Consider the following 27,859-nt stretch of genomic DNA (forward strand, 5'->3'; position numbering starts at 1 on the left):
AATGACGAATTTCAAATTCTTCACATTCAAAATAAAGGCCATAAGCTATCTTTATTAGAATCTATGGAAATTAACAAATTAAAAAACACAGACATAATTCTGAATGACCAACTTGAGACAAACAGTTCTCCCCTCCTCAACCTATTCAGTTAAAGACTATAAAGTGTAAACACATACCAAATATAGATCACTTGAGAAAGGCATTCTGCCGAAACAGTTGTAGTGATAATACATATAAATTTTGTGAAAATTTTGAAAACAAAGTTTTCGATGTTTTATTGTTAAATAATCAAAAATTTCATACCAATTTTCCTTGTCTCTTCCCATTTCCTGTATTTTCCCTTTTTCCATTTACTTACAGAATATACAATATTATATTTCTCTAAAGATTATAGCAAAGATTCAAAATCCTTTTATTCAATAAAGGAAAAAGGATAATTCAGTTCATCCTGGCACGTCACTCTTATTCGAAAAGCTTCACAGTCACGTCTCCTGAGAAAACGTCTTTCTACGTTTGATGGCTCACGATTTTATTTATCAAAACAACAGTACAATTTATCATACATATTTAAGTATCGTAAATATCCCCGCACTTTGTTTATACAAATTAAATAAAAAATATATAGTTTATAATCAAATAGCAACAATATACTAAGTGACATAGAAATCCGAACATCCATTATAAATTATTTTATTTTAATAACATTTCGCATACAGTCTTGTCTTAAAAAAAACAATAAATGAGTAGAATTTCATATATATATATATCAATTTAGGTTTTTGTTTTTTATTCATTTTTTTCTTCTTCTAAATTTGCAACACTAAAATTTGCTAACTAAAAATTTTAACTTTTAAGTTTAATACCGATCAGCTTGGATTTTTTAAGGTGACTTTTACTTTCGAAATTTTCAAAAAAATCGATTTTTTAATTTTTTTTACGTAAATATAATCCTTAGTATCATAGAAATATTGTCCTAAAATTGTATTAAGAAATTCAAAATAAAAACGAAATTATGGCTGTATTTATAACGATATGCAGCAGAGCTAAAATACGGTTGTATGCAACTCCGTGCGCCCCGCTTCACCTGTGCACCAGCAACTCGACAGTTCCTTTAGAAAACTTATAAAGCGAGCACGTGTTTAATGTTATTGAAATTTATCGAAAATTATTATTTTGAAAATTGGAACAATGCCTAAATCTGATGGTCATTTAAAAGACAGTAGAAGTAAGGGCACGCATTTAAAAAGGCATAAAAATAAAATTCAAAGGTATTAGTTTACTGCAGAAAACAATTCTGAATTACTTAGTTTCTCGGCAAAATTTAAGATAAAACTTGGAACGAAAATTGGAGAATAGCAAACGGATTGGTTGGAAAATATCGACGAAACTCGTATTGCTCAAGCCAAAATACTTCAGTCGTCAGAGACCAAAATGCCACTGAACCCCTAAAAATCATACGAACAAGCTGAATTATGCTGATAATGCCAATTTTAGAACGCCAAAAAAGATGCAAAAAAGTTTACCACTTTTACCCTCGGGATTCCTCCTAAAACCCCCCTCGTAGAGGGAGGAAAACGGAAAAAATCGATTTATCAAGAATCTGTACGCCATATAAAAAATATTTCAAATAAAAAATGTAGCTAAGATAATTCTGAACAAGACTGTTCAGTAGCATTTTTTGTGTAGAATGAACGGTTCTCTCAGAAACAACGCTTTACGCAATCAGCAATTTTTAATGTCAGTTACGCGCTCCCAATTAATATTCAATAAAATTTTTATCAGCTCGACGGTAAAAATTCGGTATCTTTTGATCTGAGTGTCCTATTGACAAAAATCAAGATGCATTTTAAAGGTAAAGAGTGTAGCTTTTGTACCCAATTTTTGTATTTTGCCGCAAATAACCTGAGTTTTTATAAAGGTGTTAAATGAACTTACGTTATGAGATTTTTGCCAATTTTTATGATTCTCATGAGATCAATACAATTTATCCCTTTTATTGACCGGCCACTGTGTAGTTTCGATAACTAGAGCCTAATCTTTAAAACTCCATCATCATCATCTTTGGCTCGACAATCCTCTGTGGATCTTGGCCTGCTCTAAGATTCGTCGCCATTCTGTTCGGTTTCTGGCAACATGTTGCCATCTTCTGATTTTTAATATCCGTCTTTAAAACCTATTACATGAAATTTTAGTTTTGAGTTTTGGTAACAAATGTGAGGCATTTGAAATATGCGTAAAAAACGCTGAATTTAAACTATCGCATTACAAACGATCTAAAACATTTAAAACTGTTTTTTTTAATTATGCTAGTACGTTTTTAAAACTACCATCTTCTGCTACGAATTACACTCAAAACCATCTTCTTGGAGTTCCCGTGACGTGCGATTGTTTGTAACGTAAAAGTTTAAATTCTGCGTTTTTTATTTAATATTTCAAATCCTCAATTTGTTGCCACAGCCCAAAATTTAAATTTCATCTTATAGGTTTTGAAGACTGGTCTCTAAAAATTGAAATTTTACTATGACCGGTCAATTAAAGTGACAAATTTTATTGATCTCATGAGAACTGTAAAAAAAAGGCAAAAATCGCGCAACGTTTATCTATTGACCACATTTATAGAAATTGACTTCATTTGCGACAAAATACAAAAATTGCACAAGAAAGATGCACTCGTCACTTTTAAAGCGCATCTTGATTTTTGTTAATAAGACACTCAGATCAAAAGATACCGAATTTTTACCGTCGAGATGATACAAATTTTATTGAATATTAATTTCGCGCGCGTAACTGACATTACAAATTGACGATCGTTTCAATTTCGTTATTTCTGAGAGAACCGTTTATTCTACAGAAAAAGTGCTAATTAATATTTGTGTTAAAAATCATCTCAGCTACATTTTTTATTGGAAATATTTTTGTCTACGGCAATCAGATTTTTGGTAAATCGTTTTTTTTTGAGATTTTACCTTTCCCTAAAAGCCCCCTCTACAAGGAGAAGTCCGGGGGTATTTGTATCTGTAGAGTAGGGAGGGCAAGTTAAGTTTCACAGCACTTAGGCAACAGTTGACCCATTGTGCATCCTCCCAGGGAGCTGTCACCCTTAGCTCATTGTCCATCCTGCCATTTCTAGGAAGGTGGACAAGTCACCAGGAGACATTTCTCTTATGTGGGCAGGTGTGGACCAGGACTCGCCGAACGCGTACTCTCGTATTAACGATAACTCCGGGCATTCACATAGGACATGCTCTACAGTTACGTCTTCTCGTTTACACTTTCTACATAGAGGTGTGTCTGCTAGCCCCAGTGTGTGGAGTTGTTTGGTTAGTTGACAATGACCAGTCAAAAAACCAACTGCCAAACGTAGGTTTTTCCTGGTCATTCCCAAGTACTTCTTTTATGTTGACTCTTCAAGGTTACTTAGTGTTACCCTGGCAAGTTTGCATCCTTGCCCTTCTTCCCATTTTTTTACGGTTTGCGTATGGGAGTGACATTTGACAATTTCCGCGATTGTTGTAGTTGACCAACCAAAAAGATCCCCAGGTCCTAAGGTCTTAGGCCTGCCGCCTTCCTAGATAATTGGTCAGCAATGCGGTTGCCTTTATTCCTATTGTGTCCTTTAACCCACCTCAGAATGATGGTATTACCATCCGAAGCTTGAGTTAGTGACTCGTGACACTCCATTACTAAACCTGATGTGACACGTGGTCTATTCAAGGTGAGTAGCGCTTGTCTGCTATCTGTGCAGATCATTATAGTTTTCCCTGGCTATACCTTTTTGGGTTATCTCTTTTGCGGCTATGAAGATACCAGTCAGTTCTGTCTGAACTACGCTGGCATTTTTGCCCATACCCCACTTTATTCTTAGGTTCAGTGATCTGGAGTATATCCCGCATCCTGAGTCTTCTTTCATTTTGGAGCCATCGGTGTATATGCAATAGGCATTTGCCACGTTTGTCTTCATATACTGCCTTGTTTCAATTTTGTAGGGTTTGTTAAAGACAAACTTTGGATCAATTGAGTCGCAGCCTGCCTGTAGCAGTAGTAGCGCATCCAGCTATCCCCGCCAGAAACGAGTTCTTAATTGTCCCATTCATACATCAAGGTTTGCACCAGCTGAGCGCAGTCGCATCATTGTCACTAGCGCCACCTCTTTGACATATATATCTAGAGGCGTGATGCCAATGATCAACTCCATTGCAGCCGTTGGTGTGGTTTTCATGGCACCTGTTATATTTATGCAAGCCATCCGCTGAATATGGTTTAGTTTGTTAATCGCTGTTGCCTGTAGCACTTTTGGTACCAAAGCAATAGCTCCGTAAGTTAGCATTGGCCTAATGACAGCGGTGTAGACCCAGGCGATCACCCTGGGCGTACGGCCCCAGGTGCGTCCGACCATTCGTCGACACTACTCATAGGCAATAGATGCTCTTTTAGCTCTACCATCTAAGTGTGAGTTCCATGTTAACTTCCTGTCAAGGGTAATACCAAGGTACTTCCGGGGGTAAAAGTGGTAAACTTTTTTGCAACTTTTTTAAGGTCATAAAAATTGATATTCTCGGCAAAATTAAGCTTGTTCTATCTAAGTATGATTTTTAGGGGTCAAATCTCTGCGACATCAAAAAAGGGACAAACAGCGAGACATCAAAAAAGGGCAGAGTTATGGAAAACAAAACCTTTGACCGATCATTTACATTTTTTACTGGTTAGTGGGGAAATCCTATATGCACCAGGAATCGCAGATTTTAAGTAAAATAATTAATATGGCTATTTTATTGTATAAAATTGTGTTAAAAATGTTTTAAAGACGTTTTTCTCGAATTCACACTTTTCAAAACTGGGATACGTTTTTTGTTTTCAAAACATTCACTAATGTTTGTATTTTGAGAACGATTTCCGAAGTGGAAATTGAAACGTCAATAAACGTATTTTAACCTTTAATTGTGGCTTATTCTCATTTAAATAGTAATTAATTTAAAATGCCACAAGAAAATAGCTTTAGAACAATATTGGGATACGTTTTTCTCAAAATCTACTACACTAATCTCATTATATTAATTTTTTTTTACTTTATACATACGACTAGTAAATAAACCTCTAAAAAGTTAAAAAACCAACCCTCCTGTTTATTAGAGGGGTAAATTTATCTACAAAACATGTGTTTATCGATTAAAAAAAATAAAATTTTTAAAGGTTTATTTATTAGTGTAAGACTGACGAATTTGATCCCGTTGGAATTAAAAAAAAATTACAGGAGGCTGAAAAATGTCTACCAAATTAAAATGCCTCTTTTGGAAGACGCCTTCTGCAGTGGTGAAAAACAACTAAAAGTGGCAAAAAATTTTTTTTTTTGATTTGAATATTTAAAAATGTCTTTTTTTTTCCGATTTAGATAGTAAAAGTCACCTTAAGTCTTTTACAGTGCATAGAGTACGATGACGCGGAAATTTCCATCAACTAGCGAGTTTGATAGTTGACCTAAGAGAAGCAGGCCTTTCTTTTCGGCAAATTGTGGATAGTGTTCATAGAAGTTTAGATACTGTGTTAAGATGCTATCGGACATGACGCCAAGAAGGCCGATCAAGAAAGATCAAAGGGCGCAGGAAGACTCCGAAGAACAGAGCGTCAAGATTGGCACCTAAGAATGATGGCTCTAAGAAATCTCTTCATCACTAATAGGTCTATTGCAAATCAATGGTTTATAGAAAATGGAAGATCAATAGGGATGAGAACAAATTATTGTCGAATTTATATGTTTGGCCGTTTTCCATTTCGGCCACACTGAGTGCTACTTCTTACATCTGAACATCGACGTAATTGTCTTATATGATGCATAGAACGGCCAGAAATGGAATGGGTCTCTAGTGATGAAACTCGAGTCTGTTTGGGATGCACAATGACTGAACTAGGGTCGGAAGACGACTTGGTGAAAGCCGAAATTCAGAGTGTTTGTCGAACGGCACGTAAACCGCACTATTGAGGTTATGGTGTGGGGTGCCATCGCTTATGGATAAGGGTCACTTCCAATCTTTATAGGAGACGTAGAAGAAATGCTGGAACCTCATCTCAGATATATCATCAACCTCATCAGCATACTAACGTAAGGCCACATATTGCGAGAGTTACCACGGACTCCTCTTAACAGGCTGGAGTCAATCTTTTGTCCTGGAACCCAAGATCCCTAGATTTATCCCCAATTAGACAAGTGTGGGACACGATTCGTCGGAGACTTGTTAATTTTGAGTATCCTTCTCAAACTCTGGGAGCACTTCGGACGGAGTTAATTACGGCAGCGAACGGGATACACCAGGAAGATATTGACAAGCTAATCAGAAGCATCGATGTGCATCAACACATGATTAATTGATTTAACCCTGTTAGTTGTTTTATTCATATTGAAATTTCGATCGTTTGTTTATTTTGCTACTCTGTATAATTGTACAAAATAAAGTATAATAATTTATAATGGTTGTTCGGTTTTCGGTAACTTAGTACATCACATAACTCCAATAGGATTATTATTCTCTATATAAAGGCTGATTTATAAAACACAAGGCAATATATCACTACTAAAACAGGCTTACTTACCGTTGAAATAAAGCAATCCAGTAAAGGAGAATTCTTAACCTGGCTCTCACTCGGGTTGTCATCTTCATCATCAGTATCGATGACAAGGGTAGTTTTATCACCCTAGAACAAAACAAAAAAACCTTATTTTCGACTATCCATATTTGTTTACTAAGATCACTACTCATATCTATACATACTTTTTTACACACTGTTTGAGAATTCACTCTTAAGGTCGCGGCATATTATCGTGCACGTATAGTTTCCGGCACGTAGCGTTTCCACTCCAGCAATTGGGCTGCGCGTTCACATTTTTATACATAGAACGTTTCAGTTTGGTTCGGTGAAGATATGATCTCGCTTTTCTCGACAAAAATTATGTGCAATTGCTCTTCTTTTTAACGATGAAGAATGAAAAAATGTGTTAAAAAGAAGGTTTGAAGTACATCCAATGCTAAGAGAAAGGAAGAAGGAATGTGAATACTGGACTTTATACAGAGAATTAATTGATGACGATGAAAAATATTATGGATATTTTAGAATGAATAGGATTCAGTTTAAATATGTTTTAAATTTAATTTCACCTTCAGTTAAAAAACAAAATACTACATTTAACGAAGCCATACATATCAAACCAAAAAGTATTTTTAAAAAGAAGAGGTATCACTTCCGTACAAAAGTCCTAATTGTTTATCACTTCCGTGATTAATTGTCACAGAGCAACAAAAACACATGCATAAATGACAAAATAGCCTCGAAAATTATTTTTTTAAATACTCTGTATCAAAATCAACCAAATACCTAAATAAACAACAAGGGGAAAACGACGGACATCTAATTCACTTTATCCTTACCAACCGGTTACGACTCGTTACGTAGCCGTCGGCATCAGTAAAATATTGTTTTCGAATATACGAACGGAAAAGTGTCTGAAACGCTATGTTCCGGACAGTGTGCGTTGTTCATATTTAAAACCATTTAAATTATATTTTTCGGAAACTAAACGCTATGTGCTGGAAACGCAACGTGCACGATAATATGTCACGACCTTTATTTTTAACGGTCGCATTAATGTGAGAAGTACTTTAAATTAGCAAAAATTTATCAATAAAATATGAACTGTATCTCGTAGCTGCCATATTATATGGATATTATAGCTTAAGAGAAATATTATCTGGTCTATGCAAAATATATAGCAAAAAGATTTATTTATTTATTTAGCAATTAAGTTGAACATTCTTCAACAAAATTTAATTAGCAATACAATACGACGCTAAAATAGGTTCAGTCATCATTATTTTTGGGAAACGGTTGCAGCAATAAAGCGATTCTTGGCATAAAACTTCAGCCATAAATTAGAAATTATTTCATAGTGGTTCACTTTTCGGATTTCAACGTTTTTGGCCGATATCTTGGTTTTCACAGGGATGAATTTTGCGATAGAGGGATGATCTGGTAGTTTTTGGCGATTGGTCAATGTCTCAATCAACAGCAATAAAGTAGCAATAAAATAACATTAATTGGAAACACAACAAGACCCCCTCCATAGAAGAACCGTTGAACACTATAAGAGAAAAACAATACAATATAGAACTACTCCAAGAACAATCAATAAGAGAACTATACCAACAACGTCTAGGCCAAAAATTAATAGAATTTAGATACGGCAACATCGAAGAAATATACGAGCATATAAAGGCGAGTATAAAGCAAGCAGCATTCGAAGCCCTTGGGGAAAAAGAACATAGGTATAATAAATAAACAGCACTATTATGAAATAAATGAACCAACAAAAAGAATAATTGAAGAAAAAAAGCAACCATACAGAAAATGGCTGACTACAAACAACGATGAAGTTTATAAAGAATATAGAGAAAAAGATAGAGAAGTGAAAAAACAAATAACACAGCAAAATAATAAAGAATGGGAAAGAATCTGCTTAAATATTGAAACATATATAGGAGGTACAAGAACTTCGAAGTCATGGAAAGTACTGAGAGGATTGAAACAAAACTCAAAAGAAAAAATTAAATTGGGAAATCTACAGGACAAAGAACGGAAGGACTACTACAAGGAACTATTAACAGAACAAAGACCACAATTCATTGGAAAAGAAAACAGGCGAAGACAAAGCAGATTCCCACAACAAGAAATAGAAATAACAGATAGGGAACTGAGAACGGCCATAAAATCAATCAAAAATAAAAAAGCACCGGGACCTGGAGGCATCTCACCTGAGCTTATAAAATACGGATCAAAAAAATTACACCGGATTATACAATGGATATTTCAGAAAGCCATAAATGGAGAACAGCTCCCAAAGGAATGGACGGAGGCATATATGACATCTATATTTAAGAAAGGAGATAGAAAACGATGCGAAAACTACAGAGGAATAAGCGTAATATCATCAATACGAAGATTATATGGGAAGATACTGCGAGAAAAGATAGAGCAAGCGATAAAAGGCAAAACCGGTGAGTATCAGGCAGGCTTCACGGCAGGAAGATCATGCATAGACCACATATACACACTGGAACAACTGTTGGAAAAGAAAAAAGCAAAAAATAGAGATATACACTTGGCATCTGTGGACCTTAGAAAGGCGTATGACTCTGTACCAAGGTCAGAACTATGGAAGGCAATGTACAAATTAGAAATACAGACGGAATTCATACAAGCTACAAGAGCTCTGTATAAAGAAAATAAAGAGTCCATTAAAATGGGAACAAGAATCATAGGCGACTTCACCACAACAACAAGGCTCCTGCAGTCAGGGTTGTTCCACATCTCCAGCCCTATTCAAAATATACTTAGAGAAAGCCTTGACTAAATGGAAAAGAAAATGTGAAGGCATGGGAGTACCGGTATGAACGAATACCTATATACGTTAAGCTTTGCAGACGATCAAGTAGTGATTGCACAAGACCAAGACGACCTCAGCTACATGATGACGAAACTACAAAAGAATATACCAAGGCTGGCCTAGATATTAACCTCGCGAAAACAGAGTACCTATCTACAAGTGAAGAAGACATAGAAGATCTACAGATTGATGACAACGTAACAATCAAAGGAAAGGATAAATTCAAATACCTGGGATTTATAATCACGAAAAAGGCAACAACAGAGGAAGAAATTACACAAAGATTAGGACAAACAAGAACAGCAATCCGACAACTCAACTTAGTATGGTGGGATAGACACCTAAATATGAAGACAAAAACGCAGATTTATAAAACATTAGTGTGAAGTATTATGACACATGGTGCTGAAAATTGGATCATAAACAAGAAAAACAGCAGTAAGATAGTAGCAACAGAGATGGAATGCCTGCGAAGATGCTGCAGAGTAACGAGAATGGATAGGAGAAGTAATGACGAAATAAAGCAAAGAACATCAATAGAAACAGACATACTAACATATATAGAACAAAAAAGACTAAAGTGGTATGGACATGTAAGAAGAACTAGCGACAGCAGATGGATAAAGAGAATAACCGAATGGAGCCCCATAGGAATGAGTAAAACAGGAAGACCCCGAAGATCCTGGAGGAACGAAGTAGACGACGCCATGCGTAAGAGAGGCCTAAACGATGAAGAATGGAACAACAGAGAGAGATGGAAACGGTTGAGCGAGGGGAGGCAGTGAATACTGTAGAATCTCTAAATATATATATATATATATATATATATATATATATATATATATATATATATATATATAAAATAACATGCCGGCAAGATGGGCCCTGTGACCCTTTTCATTGTCGAAATATAACTATCGTTATGCTAGTTTTACCGTAGAGTTAGTACCGTCATTGTTTCTCGGTAATGGTTGCAGCAATATATTGTTTCTTTGCGTAAAACTTCGGCAATAAATTCCTTGCGGTTGGTTTTTCGGCCGATATCTAGGTTTTTCGGGGATGTGTTTTGAGCTGAGTGATGATGGGGTAGTTTTTGGGAATGGGTTATTGTACCAATCAACAGCAATTAATTACCAATAAAATATGCCGCCAAGATGGGCCTTGTACTCCTTTACCTTGCCGAGATATAGCTATGGCTATGCTAGCTTTACCGTGTAAAGTTAGCATACCCACTGTTTCTCGGAAACTTTTTCCTTTCCGTAATAAATTAGCAATAAATTATAGTGTTTGTCTGAATTCGGCCTTTTAAAATGGATATGCTAACTTTACTGGCATAAAATAAGTAATGATGATTGCCAACGTCCTTAACGGATGAGGCACACGAAGAAGAAGAAAGATATTATTGCATATTTCTGAATTCTTATAAAAAACATTCTCATTACCGAATAATACTCACGCTTTTCGCTTTTCTACTCAAGCATCCCGTCCGTTTTTCTTCTATTCAGCTTTAAACCATATCCTCTTTAATTTGAAAAGTTATTCAAACCAATGTTTGTTTATAAGCTTAAAATCACAGTACTTTTGCAAACCTGTTTTACAATATTTTTAATCGTTAATTCATGTAGACCTATTAATAACGCTTTAACGCTCTTAATAAAGCTTTTTGGGATAAACAATTTCAATTTTGCAATAAACATTAAGTAAAACTTCTTAAAATTTATATTTGTGATATTGTCCCCATTCTAAACGTTACATTAAAGGTTATTGTGCATTTTTATAAAAATTACTAATTATTTTTAAAAAATCGATTTTTGGTGCTATTTTTACAATAATTAGGCAACAAATTAATAAAAATAACTTTACAAACTATCAGTTTAAAGGATTTTCTATGTTTTTTCAGTTAAATTGCGTCGTTTCCATAAATTTACCGATCTTCACCTTTAGGAATTAAAATCAAATAGCGATCATACATTGTTTATGTATTGTTTATCATTAAAAAAGTGACGTTTACTTCCCTGGTCTACAGAACACGGATTTTAATAGCTCATACGCTTATCAGGAATTTAAATACTTTATAGCGAGTTACAAACGTTCGTTATAAACGTTACAAATAATTTTAAAAATATATCTTGAAAAATCGGCCTTTCAATTATCTTCTTTAAATTTGTGGAACCTGTAGAACTCCTGGTTGGATTGAGTAGTCACGGTGTGACAGTCGGTCTCAAGCCCGGGCAAAGCAGGAGGGTTGGGCAATGGGTCAGTCACCCATCCCCGCAAAAGAAAAATGTGACTATTAGGAGACCAATAAACAAGTCTCAGACACCCTCAGATAGGACAGTCTTATCGTCGACGACTCATGCAAACGAATACGGATTAAGCATTCGGTTCGTGGAATGTTTAACATTGAATAAACCCGAGATCGTTCTCCAAATACATTTCCGAATTGGAAATCGAATCGTCAAAATAAACTTATTTTAAAGTAAAATTCTGGCTTAGGTATTCCCAGTAAAGATACTAAGTTGTTAACATGCCACAAGAAAATAGCTTCAGAACAATACTTATTACCGTAAAACCACTTACATACAGGGTGTATGTCCAGAAACTCTTTTGACAAACGAAGACCAGAGATTCCTCACATAATTTTAAGCCCCCTTTCAGACGTGGATACTGTATCCGAGATACTGTATGCGAGATACAGAATTTTCGATGGCGACTGTATCGGATTCACGGGCATGCTCGTCAGTATGAAAATAGTAGCAGTGCAGTGCGGTTATATTTTTGGAGTATGGATTTAGAAGAGTATGTTATGCTGTGGTACATAAGAAAAAGAATCTGAAAAGACGACGTAATTTGTGGGTTCATCCTATTGTAGAATTAAGAGAAACCAAGGGAACGTATAACTATATTCAGAAAACACCGTCTTTCTTTCGTTGCTTATTCACAATTATTCGACAGAAAATCGCGCGTCTATGGAATGTGGTGCAAAAGTATTCGTGTCTGAAAGCGTTCATTTAACGTAATGTTTCTTCTGTATCTGGGATACGCATTCAGTCGCCGGCGACAGAAAGGTGATACTGAATTCGGTATCTCGCATACTGTATCTCTCGCGCGTCCCGTCTGAAAAGCTCCATTTGAGTCTATGTAATATCTGCGTCTCGGATACGCGTATCTCGGATACAGTATCCTCGTCTGAAAGGGGGCTAAGACAGTGTAACTCAATTCACCTTTTTCGAATATGCTTCCTAATGGAGCTAGAGCTCTTTGAAAATAGCATTTTGTAATTATTTTTTTTTTTTAAATACCTGCAGAATGTTTTTATTTAGAAAACGAAAACTGGTACGATTATTTATCTTCTGTTCAATCGGTCCCATCAGTTGCGAATTTTTAGTACCGTTTTGGGTAGGTCAATGGTTAGTTTAACACATAACTTTTTTGTCTTTAACTTTTAAGCATTCTTGATACTAGATTATTAAATTTTCAGCTCTTCTAGTACTAAAAGGTACTCTTACTTTAAGTCAGTAGGATACGCTGTTTTCTAGAACAATCGATTTGAAAATTTTTCGTTTTTTTGTCATGAAAGTTAAATTAATACTTTTTTGCACTAATTGGCTTTGAACTGTCAACAAGTAAAACCTACGTTTTCATTGTCAAATTGATGTCAATCAATTTGACAATGAAAACAACACTTGACAACATTTGACAATCGACAATCGACAATCCTCGAAGTTCTTTTAGTTTTTCAATTTGTGGCATTCAAACAACAAATTCAGTTCAACAAAAATGGTTTTTACCAATGAGGAATACGCTAATATGCATTTAGTTTAAGTCGAAATGAGATGTAACGCTCGAGCAGCACAACGTAGATACGCCGAAAATTTTCCCAATCGTGAGCATACCACTCACTCAACATTTACAGCTCTTCATCAACGATTTATAGAAACAGGTTCAGTGGTCCCAAAACATAACGAAACAGGGCGACGTACTGATGTAGCAACAGCACATGAAGATGTTATTTTAATGAAAGTTGAGGAAAATCCAGAAATTAGCGTTCGAAGACCATCTGCCATGTATCCAACAACTTTAAAGCCTTCCGTGGGAAATATTTTACACAACGAAAATTTATTATATCCTTTTCATTTTACAAAGGTACAAAAAGCACTGCTCAAGGAGATTTTCCTACTCGCTAAACGGTTACAACATCAGAAAAATCAAAATGAAGATTTCTTTCAGATATCTTTTGTTTTCCAATGAAGATACATTTGCAAAAAAATGGAATTTGTAATGTACATGATGCACATTATTAGTCGTACGTTGGTGAGAATCCCCACGTTGTTTAAGAATTTAAGCATCGGCATAGGTTTAGCATAAACATCTGGATATGAGTCGTTGGTGATTATCTACTTAGACATGTGGAATTGTCTGCTCGTTTAAATTGTGCTGATTACTTACAGTTCCTGCAAAATGTTTTATCTGGTTTGTTAGATGTTGTGCCTTTAAATATTCTGTAAAGCTTATAATTTCTGCACAATAACTGTCGGGCCCAATTTGATAGGAATGTACGAGAATTTCTTGATACTTGAAGACCACTTCATTGGAAGAGGCGGTTAAATTGCTTTTTCCCGCAATCACCGGATTTGAATCCTTGCGATTATTGTGTTTGGGGATACATAAAAGCATTTGTTTATTTCATTCCGATACAAAATCGTGCACAACTCTGGCTTAGGATACAAGATGCTTGCAACGAATTTAGAAATAACTTTGGAATTTTTGCAAGAATTCGGCAATCTGTAAGTAAAAGGGCAAATTTATGCATAGAGACTAATGGTCATTACATCGAGCATCTTTTGTAACTATCTACCTTTGGTACTTGTTCTTTTGTGTTACTTTCGTTCCATCGTAATAAATACTTCGTTTTTGAAAATCTTTAAAGAAGATTTTGTTTCAATTTGATTTTTGCTTCTTTTCATAGATAAACTTTTGTTACGAATTTTGTGCTTCATTTATTGAAACAAAAGATACTTAATTTATCAAATTAAGTAAGGTAACTATTAACTTAACTTTCACGGCGAAAAAACTTCAAATCAATTTTTCTAGAAAATAGCGTATCCTACCCACTTAAGTAGGATGTACTAAAATACATACAAATTTAATAAATCTAGTATCAAGAATGCTTAAAAAATAAAGACAAAAAAGTTATTCGTTAAAATAACAGTTGACCTATCTAAAACGGACGCCTATAACCGGTACTAAAACTTCGCAACTGATGGAATCAATTCAACTCTAGAGGATAAAAAAATTAATCGTACTAGTTTTCGTTTTTGTAAATAGAAGCATTCTGGAGGTATCAAAAAAAAACTAATTACAAGGCGCCATCTTCAGAGAGCTCTAGCTTAGGCTTACCATACGTCCCGGTTTAACCGGGATTGTCCCGGTTTTGGACATCGATCCCGGAATCCCGGCCCGTTTGTCATTTTGTCCCGGTTTGACGAAACTGTCGTAATTTTGAATTTTTTTTAAGTGATTTCATACGAATGATTTTGTTCCTCCTGGATTCATATTTACTGATAATAAATAAGATTATTCACGTTCGTATTATATAAACAATTCTAATAATGATGACTGCACATCTGATTGATAAGATATTTTAATAGGGTTCCCACAGAAGACTGCTTAATTCTCGAAATCATCAAAATGACCAATTCAGCAATTCACCGTATCACATTTCTTAAACACATTATTTCAGTGAGTCGTTAAAGAATATAAACATTAAAAAAATCAAGAATTGATGAATTAAAAAAAAAAACAGATCTCAGTTTACCCTAATCATTTGCAGTGCGATTACATTTCGTTTTTTTGTGAACGGTGGTAAAATACGAAAACACTTGTGTTATATTTAATTTCTGTGTTTGATTTAAAATGCCGAAAAGAAATTGCAAATTCACAAGCGAACTTGAAAGAGATTATACTTTTATAAAAAAGCTTTGTAGTGACAATAGCAGGGTGAAATGCCAGCAATGCTTTTCAGAATTTTCAATTGCACACGGTGAGCGAGCAGATATAAGATCACTTAAAGTGTGCCAACACACAAGACTGTTGTAACGGCGATTGCAAGTACTTCTTCTATCAAAATTTTTTTTTAAAAATGATGATCCCATTCAAAACGATTTAATTATTGCAGCTAAAGAGGACACATTCGCTTATCACACGGCAATGCATGATATAAGCTTCAAAACATCTGATTATACCTCGAAATTGATTTCAAAATTTTTTAAATCAAAATTTGGGGTTGAGCACCAAATGTGAAGCGATCATTTTAAATATGTTGGCACCTTTGTCTTTGTCAGAATTACACACCGACTTACAGAAGGCTTTTTTCGTAAGTGTTACTAACGACACCTCAAATAAAAAGGTGTACATGTGTACGTGTACATTAGAAGGTGTACATGTGAAACTATTGAATTTTGAGTCCGTTCAGGGTGAGACATCGGAAATATTGACTCAAAATATAATTTCAACATTACGTCGTCATGCCATTACAAAAAAAGTAGCTGCAATTTGTGGCGACAATTGTAATTCAAATTTTGGAGGTGTGCATAGAAGAGGACAAAATATTGTTTACAGAAGACTTAAACAAGAACTCGGTGTTGATATTGTAGGAATTGGATGTGGCGCACATATTGTACACAATGCACTTCAAAATGCTGTGGATGGTTTACCAATCGAAATTGAAGCACTAGTTGTCAAAATATATAAACATTTTCATATCTACACAGTTCGAGTAACTGAGTTGAAGGAATTCTGTGAATGTGTAGATATGGAATATAAAAACCTAATCCAACATGGAAGTACCAAATTTCTTTCTCTTTTGCCGTCAATTGAGAAAATTTTAAATATATTCGAAGGACTAAAAGCATATTTCCTTTCCCAAGATAACTGTCCACGTGCAATGCGAGATTTTTTTGAAAGTGAAACGGGTGAGTTATATTTTTGGTTTGTGCATGGACAATTAAACAATTTTAACAAGACTGTACTACTCATGGAAAAAAGTGAAGCAAGGCGACTGACATTATTTTGGAATTAAGAAGATTGAAATCTAATCTTCAAGAACGCATGGACAGCAATTTTTTACCACAAAGAGCGAAACAATTATTATTAAAGAATCTTGGTAGTAGCCAGGATATTGATAAATTTCAAACAGAAGTAACTCATTTTTACCGACGATGCATTTCATACATTGAATTGTGGGAAGACAGTTTCGGAGGAGTCAACGTTTTCGAATGGATTGGACTGAATCATGTATTGCTATGGGACGACATCGAAGGATCTGCTGAAATTACAAATAAAATACACAATTCGGACGATCGACAAAATATTAATACTGACAACCTTTTTGACGAGCTGTCACTTAAGAAAGTTTTTATAGAATCAAAGAATGGTGAATGGAATTCCACGACGATACAAATTCATTATGTTGACAAATTTGTTCTACTATTTAAACATTTTCATGAACAACACATCGATACACCCAACCTGGTAAAAATGGTGCAATATATTTTATGCTTACCAGGCACCTCCGCTCCTTTAGAGCGTGTCTTCTCAACTTGGATCTAGGGATCCCACCTTAAATTTTTACCTTTATCATGCGATCTGCGCGATGCTCCATTACGCATATTATGATTTTAAAATTTTGGCTTGTGTTTTCAAGAAATAATAAATTGACAATTTATTTGAAAACTAGATTTAAGCTAGATGTTTAATTAACCAATTATAATCTTTCATTTATGTAGTCTTATCGAAATTATGATTTAAATGATGACTAGCAAATCTCATAAATAAAAAACTTACAACTAATTCTTAATTTAAAAGAAAATTTTATCCTTCATATTATTCATAATATATTATCTTAATTTCCAAAATTCTTTCTTTCCTCTTTCAAAAAGCCTATTTCTTGTTTTATTTGACAAACATTGAGTACTTCTACTGGTTTTTTGTATGTTTCTTTACATTTTATTCCCACTACTAAATAGCAAAATCTTTTACAGTGAAACTTTTTTAAACTTCTTTTTTAATTTAAATATTATGTTTATATGGGATTAAGCCACAATTTATTGGTTGTAATGAAAATCACATTTTTTAATGAACCAAAGTTTGATGTTTTGAAATCGTTCTCAAAATATTTATAGAAATTTTGAACAACCTAAGAAAACGGCCAAGGATGGACCAAGGTTATTCTTATTGGTTATAACACAGTATAGACTATTTATACTGTGGTTATAATATGATGAGCATTGATCTCCTTTTTTAATCGGTAAAAGATACAGGTTAGGTTAGGAGAAACAAAAATGTCAAAGTCTTAAAATCATCTGCGTAATGGTGCATAGCGCATCTCGCATGGTAAAGGTTAAAATTTAAGGTGGGATCCCTAGATCCTTGTGTCTTCTCAATGATGAAGATGAAACATATTTAGTCGGACGATAGAAGCCGTATGTTGGAGTCTACCGTACAAGCATTACTATACTGTAAATTAAACTTTACTATGACGTTTAACGATTTTTACGAAAAAATAAAAAAAAAAATAACATTTTATTAAAAAAAGTACATACAAGCGAGAAGTTGAATGGTACAAAAAATAGGTATTTTATTAATAAAAATTTTTTGGCAGCAGCTTAATCGTTTTTTTTTATACTTTACCCTATCCACCATTTACTATCCTGGTTAAGAGTTTCGTAATTATGGTAGGTCTATAGCTCCCTTGCAAAGCATTTTCGGACCAGGTGATTTGGGTTAAACTGTCTTAAATTATCTGAGGAATCTTCGGTCCGTTTGTCAGGAGAGTTTCTGGACACCCTGACAATATGAATGCGCAAATAGGCAAAGAAGCACAATTCTTAGGAATAATTGGCAAACACTTCACTACATGAAAAAATAAGTATGAGACAAATCAATTTGAGCACCAAAAAAAAAACATCATCATAAGCTCGACGCTCTTTGCGCATCTGAAAATACATAAAGCAACATAGATCATGCTGGGTGGAGTAGTCGCCTATCAAGTTAATCACACCTGAATAGACAAAAGGCCGCCACAAACATCTAGTGTGTAAAAAGCCGAAGAGGAGCATGTTGTGGATCTGATCACTTATTGTACAGATAAGGGGACCATCTTAAACGTGAAAATTTTCGAGGCATAACCAGCTTGTATTCAGTTGCTAAAATTGTTATATCTAAGTATCCTCAATAAATAAAAATTTTATTGGGGAGTATCAAAGGAGTTACCTGTAATGAAGGTCGACAATAGATCAGCTGTTTACTGTAAAACAAATTTTAAATAAATCTTGTCGGACGAGGAAATCTAACAAAAATTTTTATACAACTTGCCGCCTACGTGGACAACATTAACAGATTTACAACTAAAAGGAGCGGCCAATGAGATTGGACTTAAACATACAAAAGAGAAAAACCACTAACACAAACAAGAGCGTGGAGATCCAGAAATCAAAATAAAGCAAAGGACGATGTTGAAGCAGTGGACAGCTTCGCATATCTAGAAGTCAAATTAGATACAGGGGGAACAAAAGAGGCCGAAATTCAAAAATGAATAATGAAGGGCAACAGAGCCTATCTCCCGCTAACTGATATATTCCGCTCCAAAATCGTACATCGTAGATCGGAAATCAAAGATTAAGGTCTATAAAACGATAATTGTATATACTAGTTAGAATACTAGTTTTCGAATGAGAAATTCTAAGGAAGATCTTCAGGAAATTGGGATATGCAGATCTAGATATAATCATACAAACTGTTCAAGGTAACACTTCAGTAAATCTCAGAATTCGCTAGACTCCAGAGACTTTGATGGACTGGTCATGTATTGAGGATGGATGATGACAAATTGCCGGGAACCTGTATATTGTAAAATGCAGTTCAGAAGATGAAAAGTAAAAAATAATTATTAGACAATTTTTTCTATACCTTCCGTATACCACTCTTATTTGATTAATTTATTTGTTTCTCTTTAACAGAGCCAGTGCCAAAATACTAAATTTTTTCTGTTCTCTATGAAAAAACTACTTTGTAGACTTAACACAGTGGTTTAATGACTCAATCTAATTAACCAGGAACTAATTATTTATGGCTATACCTGAAACTTCAGCTAACAAACAATTTAATTATTTATTTGTCTACGAGGTTGTTTTAATTGTTCTTTAGGTATTTTTCTTGACCGTTTCTCGTATTTGTAGGATTTTATCTGTGAGATAATTGTCTTGAAGGACAAACATACAAATATACATTTATTTTTTTACCCGGTTGACGTCAGAGTAATAACATCCATTTATATTTTATGTTTATAGGCTATTAATAATAAATTCATATTGAGAATGATTATGTATACAACTGATTTATTAAATTTATGCAATTTTTGACCATACATGCCGAAAGGTTTATTCGAATTATCGTTTATAATTTATAACCATATAATAATCAATGTATTTAACTGTAACCCAAATTATACACAACAATGTTTATATTTTCAGTTCAACATAACCTAGAAAAATAACACTTACCTCTGCCAATGAATTTATATAAAAGGATGAAGAGTATGTTTGAGGTGGGAAATTAGTAGCATAGTCCGACATTTTCACTAACAACACTAAAATAGTAGTTAAAGTCTTTAATAAGGATATTTAAAAGTCACTGAAACACACAAGAAATATTAAATTACTTCTCAACTTAAAGAAAAGCTGAAAACTGACAGACACACAACATAAACATAATGAAATTGAACCTAACCCACGGAACGAGCGTGGCAGCGACGATCGTTCTGTGGGGGATAAATTATGATTCCTAATATTGAACTGTAAACTCACAGTCTACACAATTCCTAAAGCGAATAGCAGCTCTCAAAAACTTTTAGACTATACTTATATTCGGTTTTCCAACATTATTTTACTAAAATTAAACAGCCTGTTTAATTTTAGTCTTGTATTATAATACTAAATATTTATATCCTAATACAATGTCTTCAAGATTAAGTACACTATTAGTTCACGATTAGCAAAGAACAGATTTAAAAAACCTCTACTCGAAAAGTAACAAAACAGTTAAATAAACTAACTTCCTTAGCCAGTTTATACATTTTTTGAAATAAATTTGCAATGTTAGATTGGTTGTAAATGTTATTTTTTAAAAATACATTATGTTAAAAACATTATTATTTTTCTTATGCATTAATTAGTTTTCACAAAAAATAGATATCACAAGGCTGCAACTCATTCTACGATCTTGTTAAGTTAGTTGCATAACACGCCAAATATCGTTTTAGTTTGTCTACTTGATAATAGAGGTCACAAGTGGTTGAAAATCCTAATAAAATTGTAAAATTAAATTAGATTACATTATGTAAAATATTGTATTTATACAGAGGTAAAACAGTATTAACAGAAAAGTATTAAATTTTTCTATTTATATTATACTCAAATATTTGGAGCTGAGACGCCAAATAATTATTTTATTTTATAATTGTTAGAGAAATATTTAATAGAACCTGACATACCAGAAGACAACAATAAAAAGTAATTTACGCGGTTGCACAAAGCAAAAAAAGGGATGAATCTGACTAAAATAGAGATATAGGAAAAACAGGTTATACAAAAAATAAAGACCAATTATTATAATAAGATATGACAACTCGATAAAAAGATAGTGAGAATAAAATTAAATTTGAAGGGTACTTAACAAATAATTAGAGACGGATATGCAGAGTGTTCGTAAAGTATGGAATAAATTCAATACTTCCTAAATGAAACGCCTTTTTAAAAAAATATAAAACACGCCGATTGTTAAATTTAATGTTCTACATTTTACAATAAAATTTCATTATACAAGGTGATACACATTACAGTGATGACGTCATCGGCTCTTTTTTTAAATGTAATTTTTGGTAAACTGTAATTATTTTTAGTAACGTTCAATAACATCGGGCGTCTATTTTAGCGATGGGGATGTAAATTAGGCGTCAACGCCATTGTATAAAGTACTAAAAGTGTCGTCATCCTGTGCATATTAAGAATGTATTTTGGGAAATAACACGTAAATGTTTATAGAAACTTATATTAAATTTATTATTACATTTATTTATATTTATTTATTATTAACATACGGGACAAATCCACTGTCAAAATTATACAAAAATGCAACATTATAGAAAAATACACAAAATTACAGTTGAAAATAAAATATACATGAATAAAATAAATAAGTACACATTTATAAAAAATATCATTTTGCATTTTAGTGTACCTAAAGCTATTGATACAGAAGTTTCAGACCATACCTATATTTGAAACATAATTAATTCTGCGGTAAGGAACATGGAAATGTGATTTCTGACGCAAACTAGCTGAAATAATTCAGGAGATTGGTCACTTTATGAACAAGCTTAAGAATAAAGATTGAAAGGTAACTCTTCTGGTAAGAGAATCCAGATTCAGGAAATTGATCATACCAGAATAAGAATTGATCTTCACAATTTACAAGAACAATGGATACTTGTAGACAAGTCAGTGCTTGTAGACAATACAATTATAACATAATCAGTGTAAATTAGTAGAAGTTGAACGACCAGACAAAAAACCATGCTGACCAGTATGAAGCTGATTCTTCAGATTTACTGTCAAAAAATCAGTCAGTAAAGCCTCGAAAATTTTAGGAATAGCAGAAAGAATTATAATGGAACAATAATCAAAAATCAATGATTTAAGGATGAAATTAATAAATAAATTGTGATGGAAAGTAATCCTCAGTCAGATTTAATAAAAATAAGCCATAGAAGCCTACATAAAAGAATGCAATTCCTTAGAAATAAGTTAGGATATTCTGTCTGGACCAAGACATTTATTGGTATTAAGACACTGTAAGCATGCTAGAATGTCAAAAATTTTAATAGTTAAAGAGTGAATATGGCTGTGACTGATATAGGGTCTTTGACTACACTTGTCTAGACAGGGGAAAGAAGGATTGTGGATACTGCTAAAGAAATTGACAAAATCGTTGAAAATGACTGTGGCTCACTAAAAACAGCATCATTTAACTTCCCTTATCCCTTCCCATTCTGATTTCCCTTACAATTTTGTGGTCGGTAAAGCAGACAAGTCAATTTTTGAGTTTTAAAGTTGAAATCAGAAGTTGAAAAAGATCAGTACTTCATATGAAAATTTGTCTGTTTTATTTCAGCAGCATTTAAATAAAAATGTCTAAAAAATTGTCTATCTCTTTCTGTCCACCAACCACACAATTTAACCATTACATAATTAATATTTTAATTTCATCATCTGCCCTCTCTTTAGATCTCTTCAGATATTTCATTATCAAGTTTCAATTTCCTTCCCCATGGCAGCGCTGGTTTTGGAGTTTCTCCAAGAAGCATCTAAAAACAAAATTAATGTACATTTATAAATTGAACAAACTAATTTCAGATTTAGTTCATTATACTTTGCTTATTGTGAATAAATCATCATTCAAAGGCGTAAAATTAAACACATGAATTTTAAATGCTCTAATTTTAATGAATCTCGCCTGAACTAGAAGAATACCAACCCAACCATTGGTATTTATTTCTAATGACCAAATGAGCAGTAATTACACTTTGACACTTAAAAAACAAATAAATTTTGCCATCTAAATTACATATAAGACACAGTTAACGATATGCTTCATCAGCCAGTAGGTGGCCACTTAAGCGATAATGTAAATTCTTAAATGTACCTTAAATTGATTTATGTTAACAAGTTACAAACCTTTTAAAATCATAACTATGCTATGATTTTAAGCTATCTAATAAAAAACCAGCCTCTATTACAAAATCAATCAAATATTCATTTGTAAATTTTGGTTTCTCATAACCATGGTAAATGTCTATCAAACCTACAATTTTTGGATATATAAACAAATTACACAAACTATGATAAAACTGACTACTAGAACTCTTTTGTAGTGGGATTCCGTCAAAATTTACACAAATTTCTATAACATTGTTTCTTTGCGAAGATAAAAATACCTTTGAAATTTGAATCATATGGATCAGAGTATTTATTTTAAGACCAAAGTAGAAATATTTTCCAGAGAAAACATCCTTCAATTCAAGTTTTCTGGGTGAAGCAAGAAGGGTTCTAGGATCTGCAGCCAAATGAGAAAGATCAGGAACTTCTTTATGAATTTTTAATAACTCACTCACTATCTTACTAATAAAACACTCGTATTCTAAGGTTATTCCGTATTTATACCTAGAAGAGTTATCCTAAGTATAAGGTAAATATAATACTAAAATAATATGTTACAAATAAACTCGGTATATGTTAGTTATAAGTATTCCCAATTAATTCCGAAATAATAGTTTGGCAATGTCGCAATCTTTTGCACAAATACATAAAACAACGACATATTGAGTGAAAACTGACAATGACAACTGACACCAAAAATATATCTTTATTTGCTATCTTATATGTTGAGTTTGAGTATTTTAAAAACCTTACACCATCTTTAGAAAAGCGGTATCTTATTCTAAATTCTCTATCAATGTATTTTGAAAAGGGATTTATTTTTTCTTTAAAAGTTTTTCTTTTTCGTGTATTTTCCGTCACGTTAATTAAATTATCAACTTCCTCGATAGCCGCAACACCTCTTAAACACATTTTTTTATTATATAGCTACTCACAAAACAATACAAAAAATAATATATTCTTGTCACTGATGACTATGACATTCATAAAGTAGGTTATACTAGACTTAGACTTAGAAAATAGGTTAAACAAAAGTGTGGGTCGGTATAATCCTGGAATAAAATTCTTATATCAAGTATAACCTATATCTATATATAAGTTATTCCATGTTTATTGGTAGTGATTTTGCCTATACCTGATTTATTCTGAGTATAAGTTTTATACTTGGTTTATTAGTTATGCTGTTAGAATTTTAAAGGACAAAGTCCAGTTGGGAAGTTGCTTCCAGTTTCCAGTTACATCATTGATTAGAAAAATTAAAATCATCTCGATAAGGTTCTCCAGAATTCTCGTTACAACCATGTTTAGACCCTTCTTCAGTTTCATTGTAAAAAGAGCTTTGTAAAGGATCTAAACCAGAATGATAAAATGAAAATTGCAGTTTTGTGCATAAGGAAAATGCATTTCCAAAATTCATAGAAAATAAAAACTTTGCAACTCTTTGTTAGTTAGAAATTATCGAGGTCGTTTAATACGAATAAGATAACCACGATGGTCCTCGAGCTACCTGGTGCTCAGGGTGGACCTTTTCTCCTGGAGTTTTATGTTATTTTCATTCGAAATTTTCACACGAAAGTCATTCCTCGTGGGTTTTCTAGGTCGCTGAATACGAATATTATGTCGGCGATGGTTCTCGAGTTACCTGGTGGAGGTTGGACCTCGTCTCCTGGAGTTGTATGATATTTTTATTCGAAATCTGTCAAAAGTCATTACTCGGGGGTTTTTTAAGGTCGCTGAATAATATTATAAATTTTGATTGATTTTGAATCAAAATAACATAAAATTTCAGAAGACACCGGTGGACATCAGGTATCTCGGGGGCCAACGCCGTCATAATATTCTCGAAAACCCCTATGTAATGATTTTCGACTAATTTCGAAAAAAATAACATAAAATTCTGGTATGTGTGTGTCATCAAATTTCCTGACTGTGGACTTAATCCATTAGCCGAACTTATGTTTGCTCTACAGATATTTATGTCACATATTACTATTAAAATAAGATTTTGTATTTTAAAGATATACCTAGATTCTATAACAATAAATGGATAATTTATTCTTCAGCTACAATCATACAATATTACACATATAGATATATCTATATCATAAAATATTATAGTTATATATTCTTTTTTTTTGTTTTTTATTTACATTATAAGGAATGTCAACAAGGAGTACTTCTGCTCAGGGGTCTTTCAGAGCAATGCACACACACAAGACTAGACCACGGAAAGATAGGTAGACAAATGGGATAAACACATGTATTAATAGTTCACAATTTTAATTTTATATTAAATATGTGTTTTATTAGGATCTCATATACACGTTCGTCTAAACTAGATAATATTGTTTTTAGATTAAAAGGTCTTGTAATATTGGTTTCTCTATATACTTGATTCATGAATTGATTTATTTCTATTATCTTTAGTCTACAGTTTAGTATCATGTGTTCTGCAGATCCTAACTCACCACATTCACAAAGATTACTATCACTAACACCTATTTTAAATTTGTGTTCTGGAACTAGGCAGTGTCCAAATCTAAGTCTGCATATGTATGAAACAGCGATTTTTTCGCCGTGGTAATGATTAAATTATGATTTAGCTGGAATATTTAATTGTATGTTTTTGTAGAATAGCCCTTTAGTTGAGTTGTTATACCATTGTTGCCAGGTTTTTGGTTTTATTGCTGGTAATATTAGCGTAAACATCATTTAATGTTAATTTATATTCACTTTCATTTTCTTGTTCGGTGGCCTTCTTAGCTAAAGTATCTACTATGTCATTGTGTTTATGATTAGAGTGAGCTTTTACCCAACAAAATGATATTTGTTCGCCCTTAGCCTTAAGTGCGATATATGCTTTAATAATGTCAATATATATGTAGTTTGATATGTCCTTCAAACTTTCCAGTTTAAGTAAAGCACTTTTGCTGTCTGTAAGGATTAGAAATTTCTCTTCGTTATTGTTTATACTGCTTACATACTGCATTGCTCTCAGTATTGCAATAAGTTCTGCTGAAAATGTTATTTTGAGTTAAATGAAATGTTAAATGTTAAGTCGTATACCCTCTTTATACCTTGTCCTAGGGTCCCACACGGCAGCGGCCACTCTCGAATTCATTTTTGAGGCATCGGTATAAATTTGGTAATGTTCCGGAAATAAAGTTTCTATATCCACATTAAACATGGCATTCCTTAAGTAAACTGGAAATGGCAGTTGAAATCTCCCCCTATTAAAAAAGGTTTTTGTAAACTTTTAAAAAATTTAACCCATTCGTTTTTTGACACACATAATTTGGGTTTTGCATAAATGGAATATAAATTTAAGTTTTTATTATTTATTTTAATCTGTACTGCAACGCACATGACATTTATTTTATAAAAATTTAAATTGTTCTGAAAATTGATATTTTTTCTTAATAATATCGCTACTCCTGCATAACCATCTGATCTATCTTCACGGAAGATGTTATATTGGGAAAAGCTTATCTTTGAATTCGGTTTTAACCAAGTTTCACTTAAAAGAACAGCTAAGAATTTATTTTCGAAAATGTACTTTTCAAAATGGCCTTTATTGTTCACTATTGATCGTGAATTCCATTGTAAAATCTTATTATTTACTAGGGCCATTTAAAACTTTTTCTATATTACTTTTAATGTCGTCTAAAATTTGTTTGTTTGCTATTGGAATTAAGTTTTTGTCTAAGAAATTTTTAAATATTGTTACTATATTATCAGTAATTTGTTTACTAGTTAGTGAGTTTTGTTGGACTATTTTTGTTTGATTTTGGTATAATGGGTTGTTTATAATTGGTAGCGACGGGTAAGCAGAAGCGCTTGCAGTGTCCAGTATATTTTCGTGTTCTTTTGAATAAGGATAAACTGATTTATTTTGAGCTCCTTCGCTCCATTTTCTTTTGGTTGTCACTGTGTACCTATTTCCACTGTGTTTGTTAAATTCAGGACTATCCTATAGCTACTGCTGCATTTTAATTTTGCTTCTTCAAAAGATAAATTTTCATTTGCCATTATATATTTAATACCCTTTTGTTTTTCAAACTCAGCGCACTTGTTTCGATCTAATGCTGAATGGTTTCCGAAACATAATATACAAGTGGGATCTGTTAAATCGCATACATCTGAATCATGTTCCTGTCCGCACTTGCTGCATCTTTTCTTACCTCGACATTGTGACGTAACGTGTCCGTATCTAATGCAATTAAGGCATTGTATTACTCTCGGAACGTAAGGTTCCACTTGGTATATCATTCGTTCAATGATTACTTGTTTTGGAATCATTTGGCCTCTGAAAGACACCACTATCGTACCCGTCTCCACCAGTTGATCATTTTCTTTTCGCTTTATTCTTGTTACCCTCCTTATTCTGCATAAAAATAAAATAAGGACCTTGGTCACCTTGACTGTATTTATTTTTCACCTCTGACATTATGGACTGGCCTATATTAATATTTGTTTTATTGCTTACCTGATAATCTGGTAAAAAGTTTTTTGAATTTGTTATCGGTACCTGTTTTGATTGTGTATTAATATCAATATTGATAATTTCCTCAGACTGCTTTTGTTTTTCATTAACTTTATAATCCATATTACTAGCAACATCGTCAATCCTTCCTCTGTCAGGTGGATTTCCTC

General features: G+C 33.2%; 1 protein-coding gene across 2 annotated transcripts in view; it reads right to left on the bottom strand.

The window, feature by feature from the left end:
• The window catches only part of IP3K1 (inositol-trisphosphate 3-kinase-like protein), a 404,655-nt gene extending 384,472 nt beyond the window's left edge, over positions 1-20,183 (bottom strand). For both annotated transcript variants that reach the window (XM_072536989.1, XM_072536988.1), the window contains exons 1-2: positions 19,994-20,183; positions 6,587-6,688 (exon numbers count right to left, since the gene is read on the bottom strand). In XM_072536989.1, coding sequence (XP_072393090.1) covers positions 6,587-6,688; positions 19,994-20,065 — 174 coding nt within the window. In that variant the 5' untranslated portion in view covers positions 20,066-20,183. The remainder of the gene's footprint in view (positions 1-6,586; positions 6,689-19,993) is intronic.
• Between the last annotated feature and the right edge of the window lie 7,676 nt (positions 20,184-27,859).

This window comes from Diabrotica undecimpunctata, chromosome 7 (genome assembly GCF_040954645.1).
Source record: "Diabrotica undecimpunctata isolate CICGRU chromosome 7, icDiaUnde3, whole genome shotgun sequence".
NCBI classification, from domain to species: domain Eukaryota; kingdom Metazoa; phylum Arthropoda; class Insecta; order Coleoptera; family Chrysomelidae; genus Diabrotica; species Diabrotica undecimpunctata.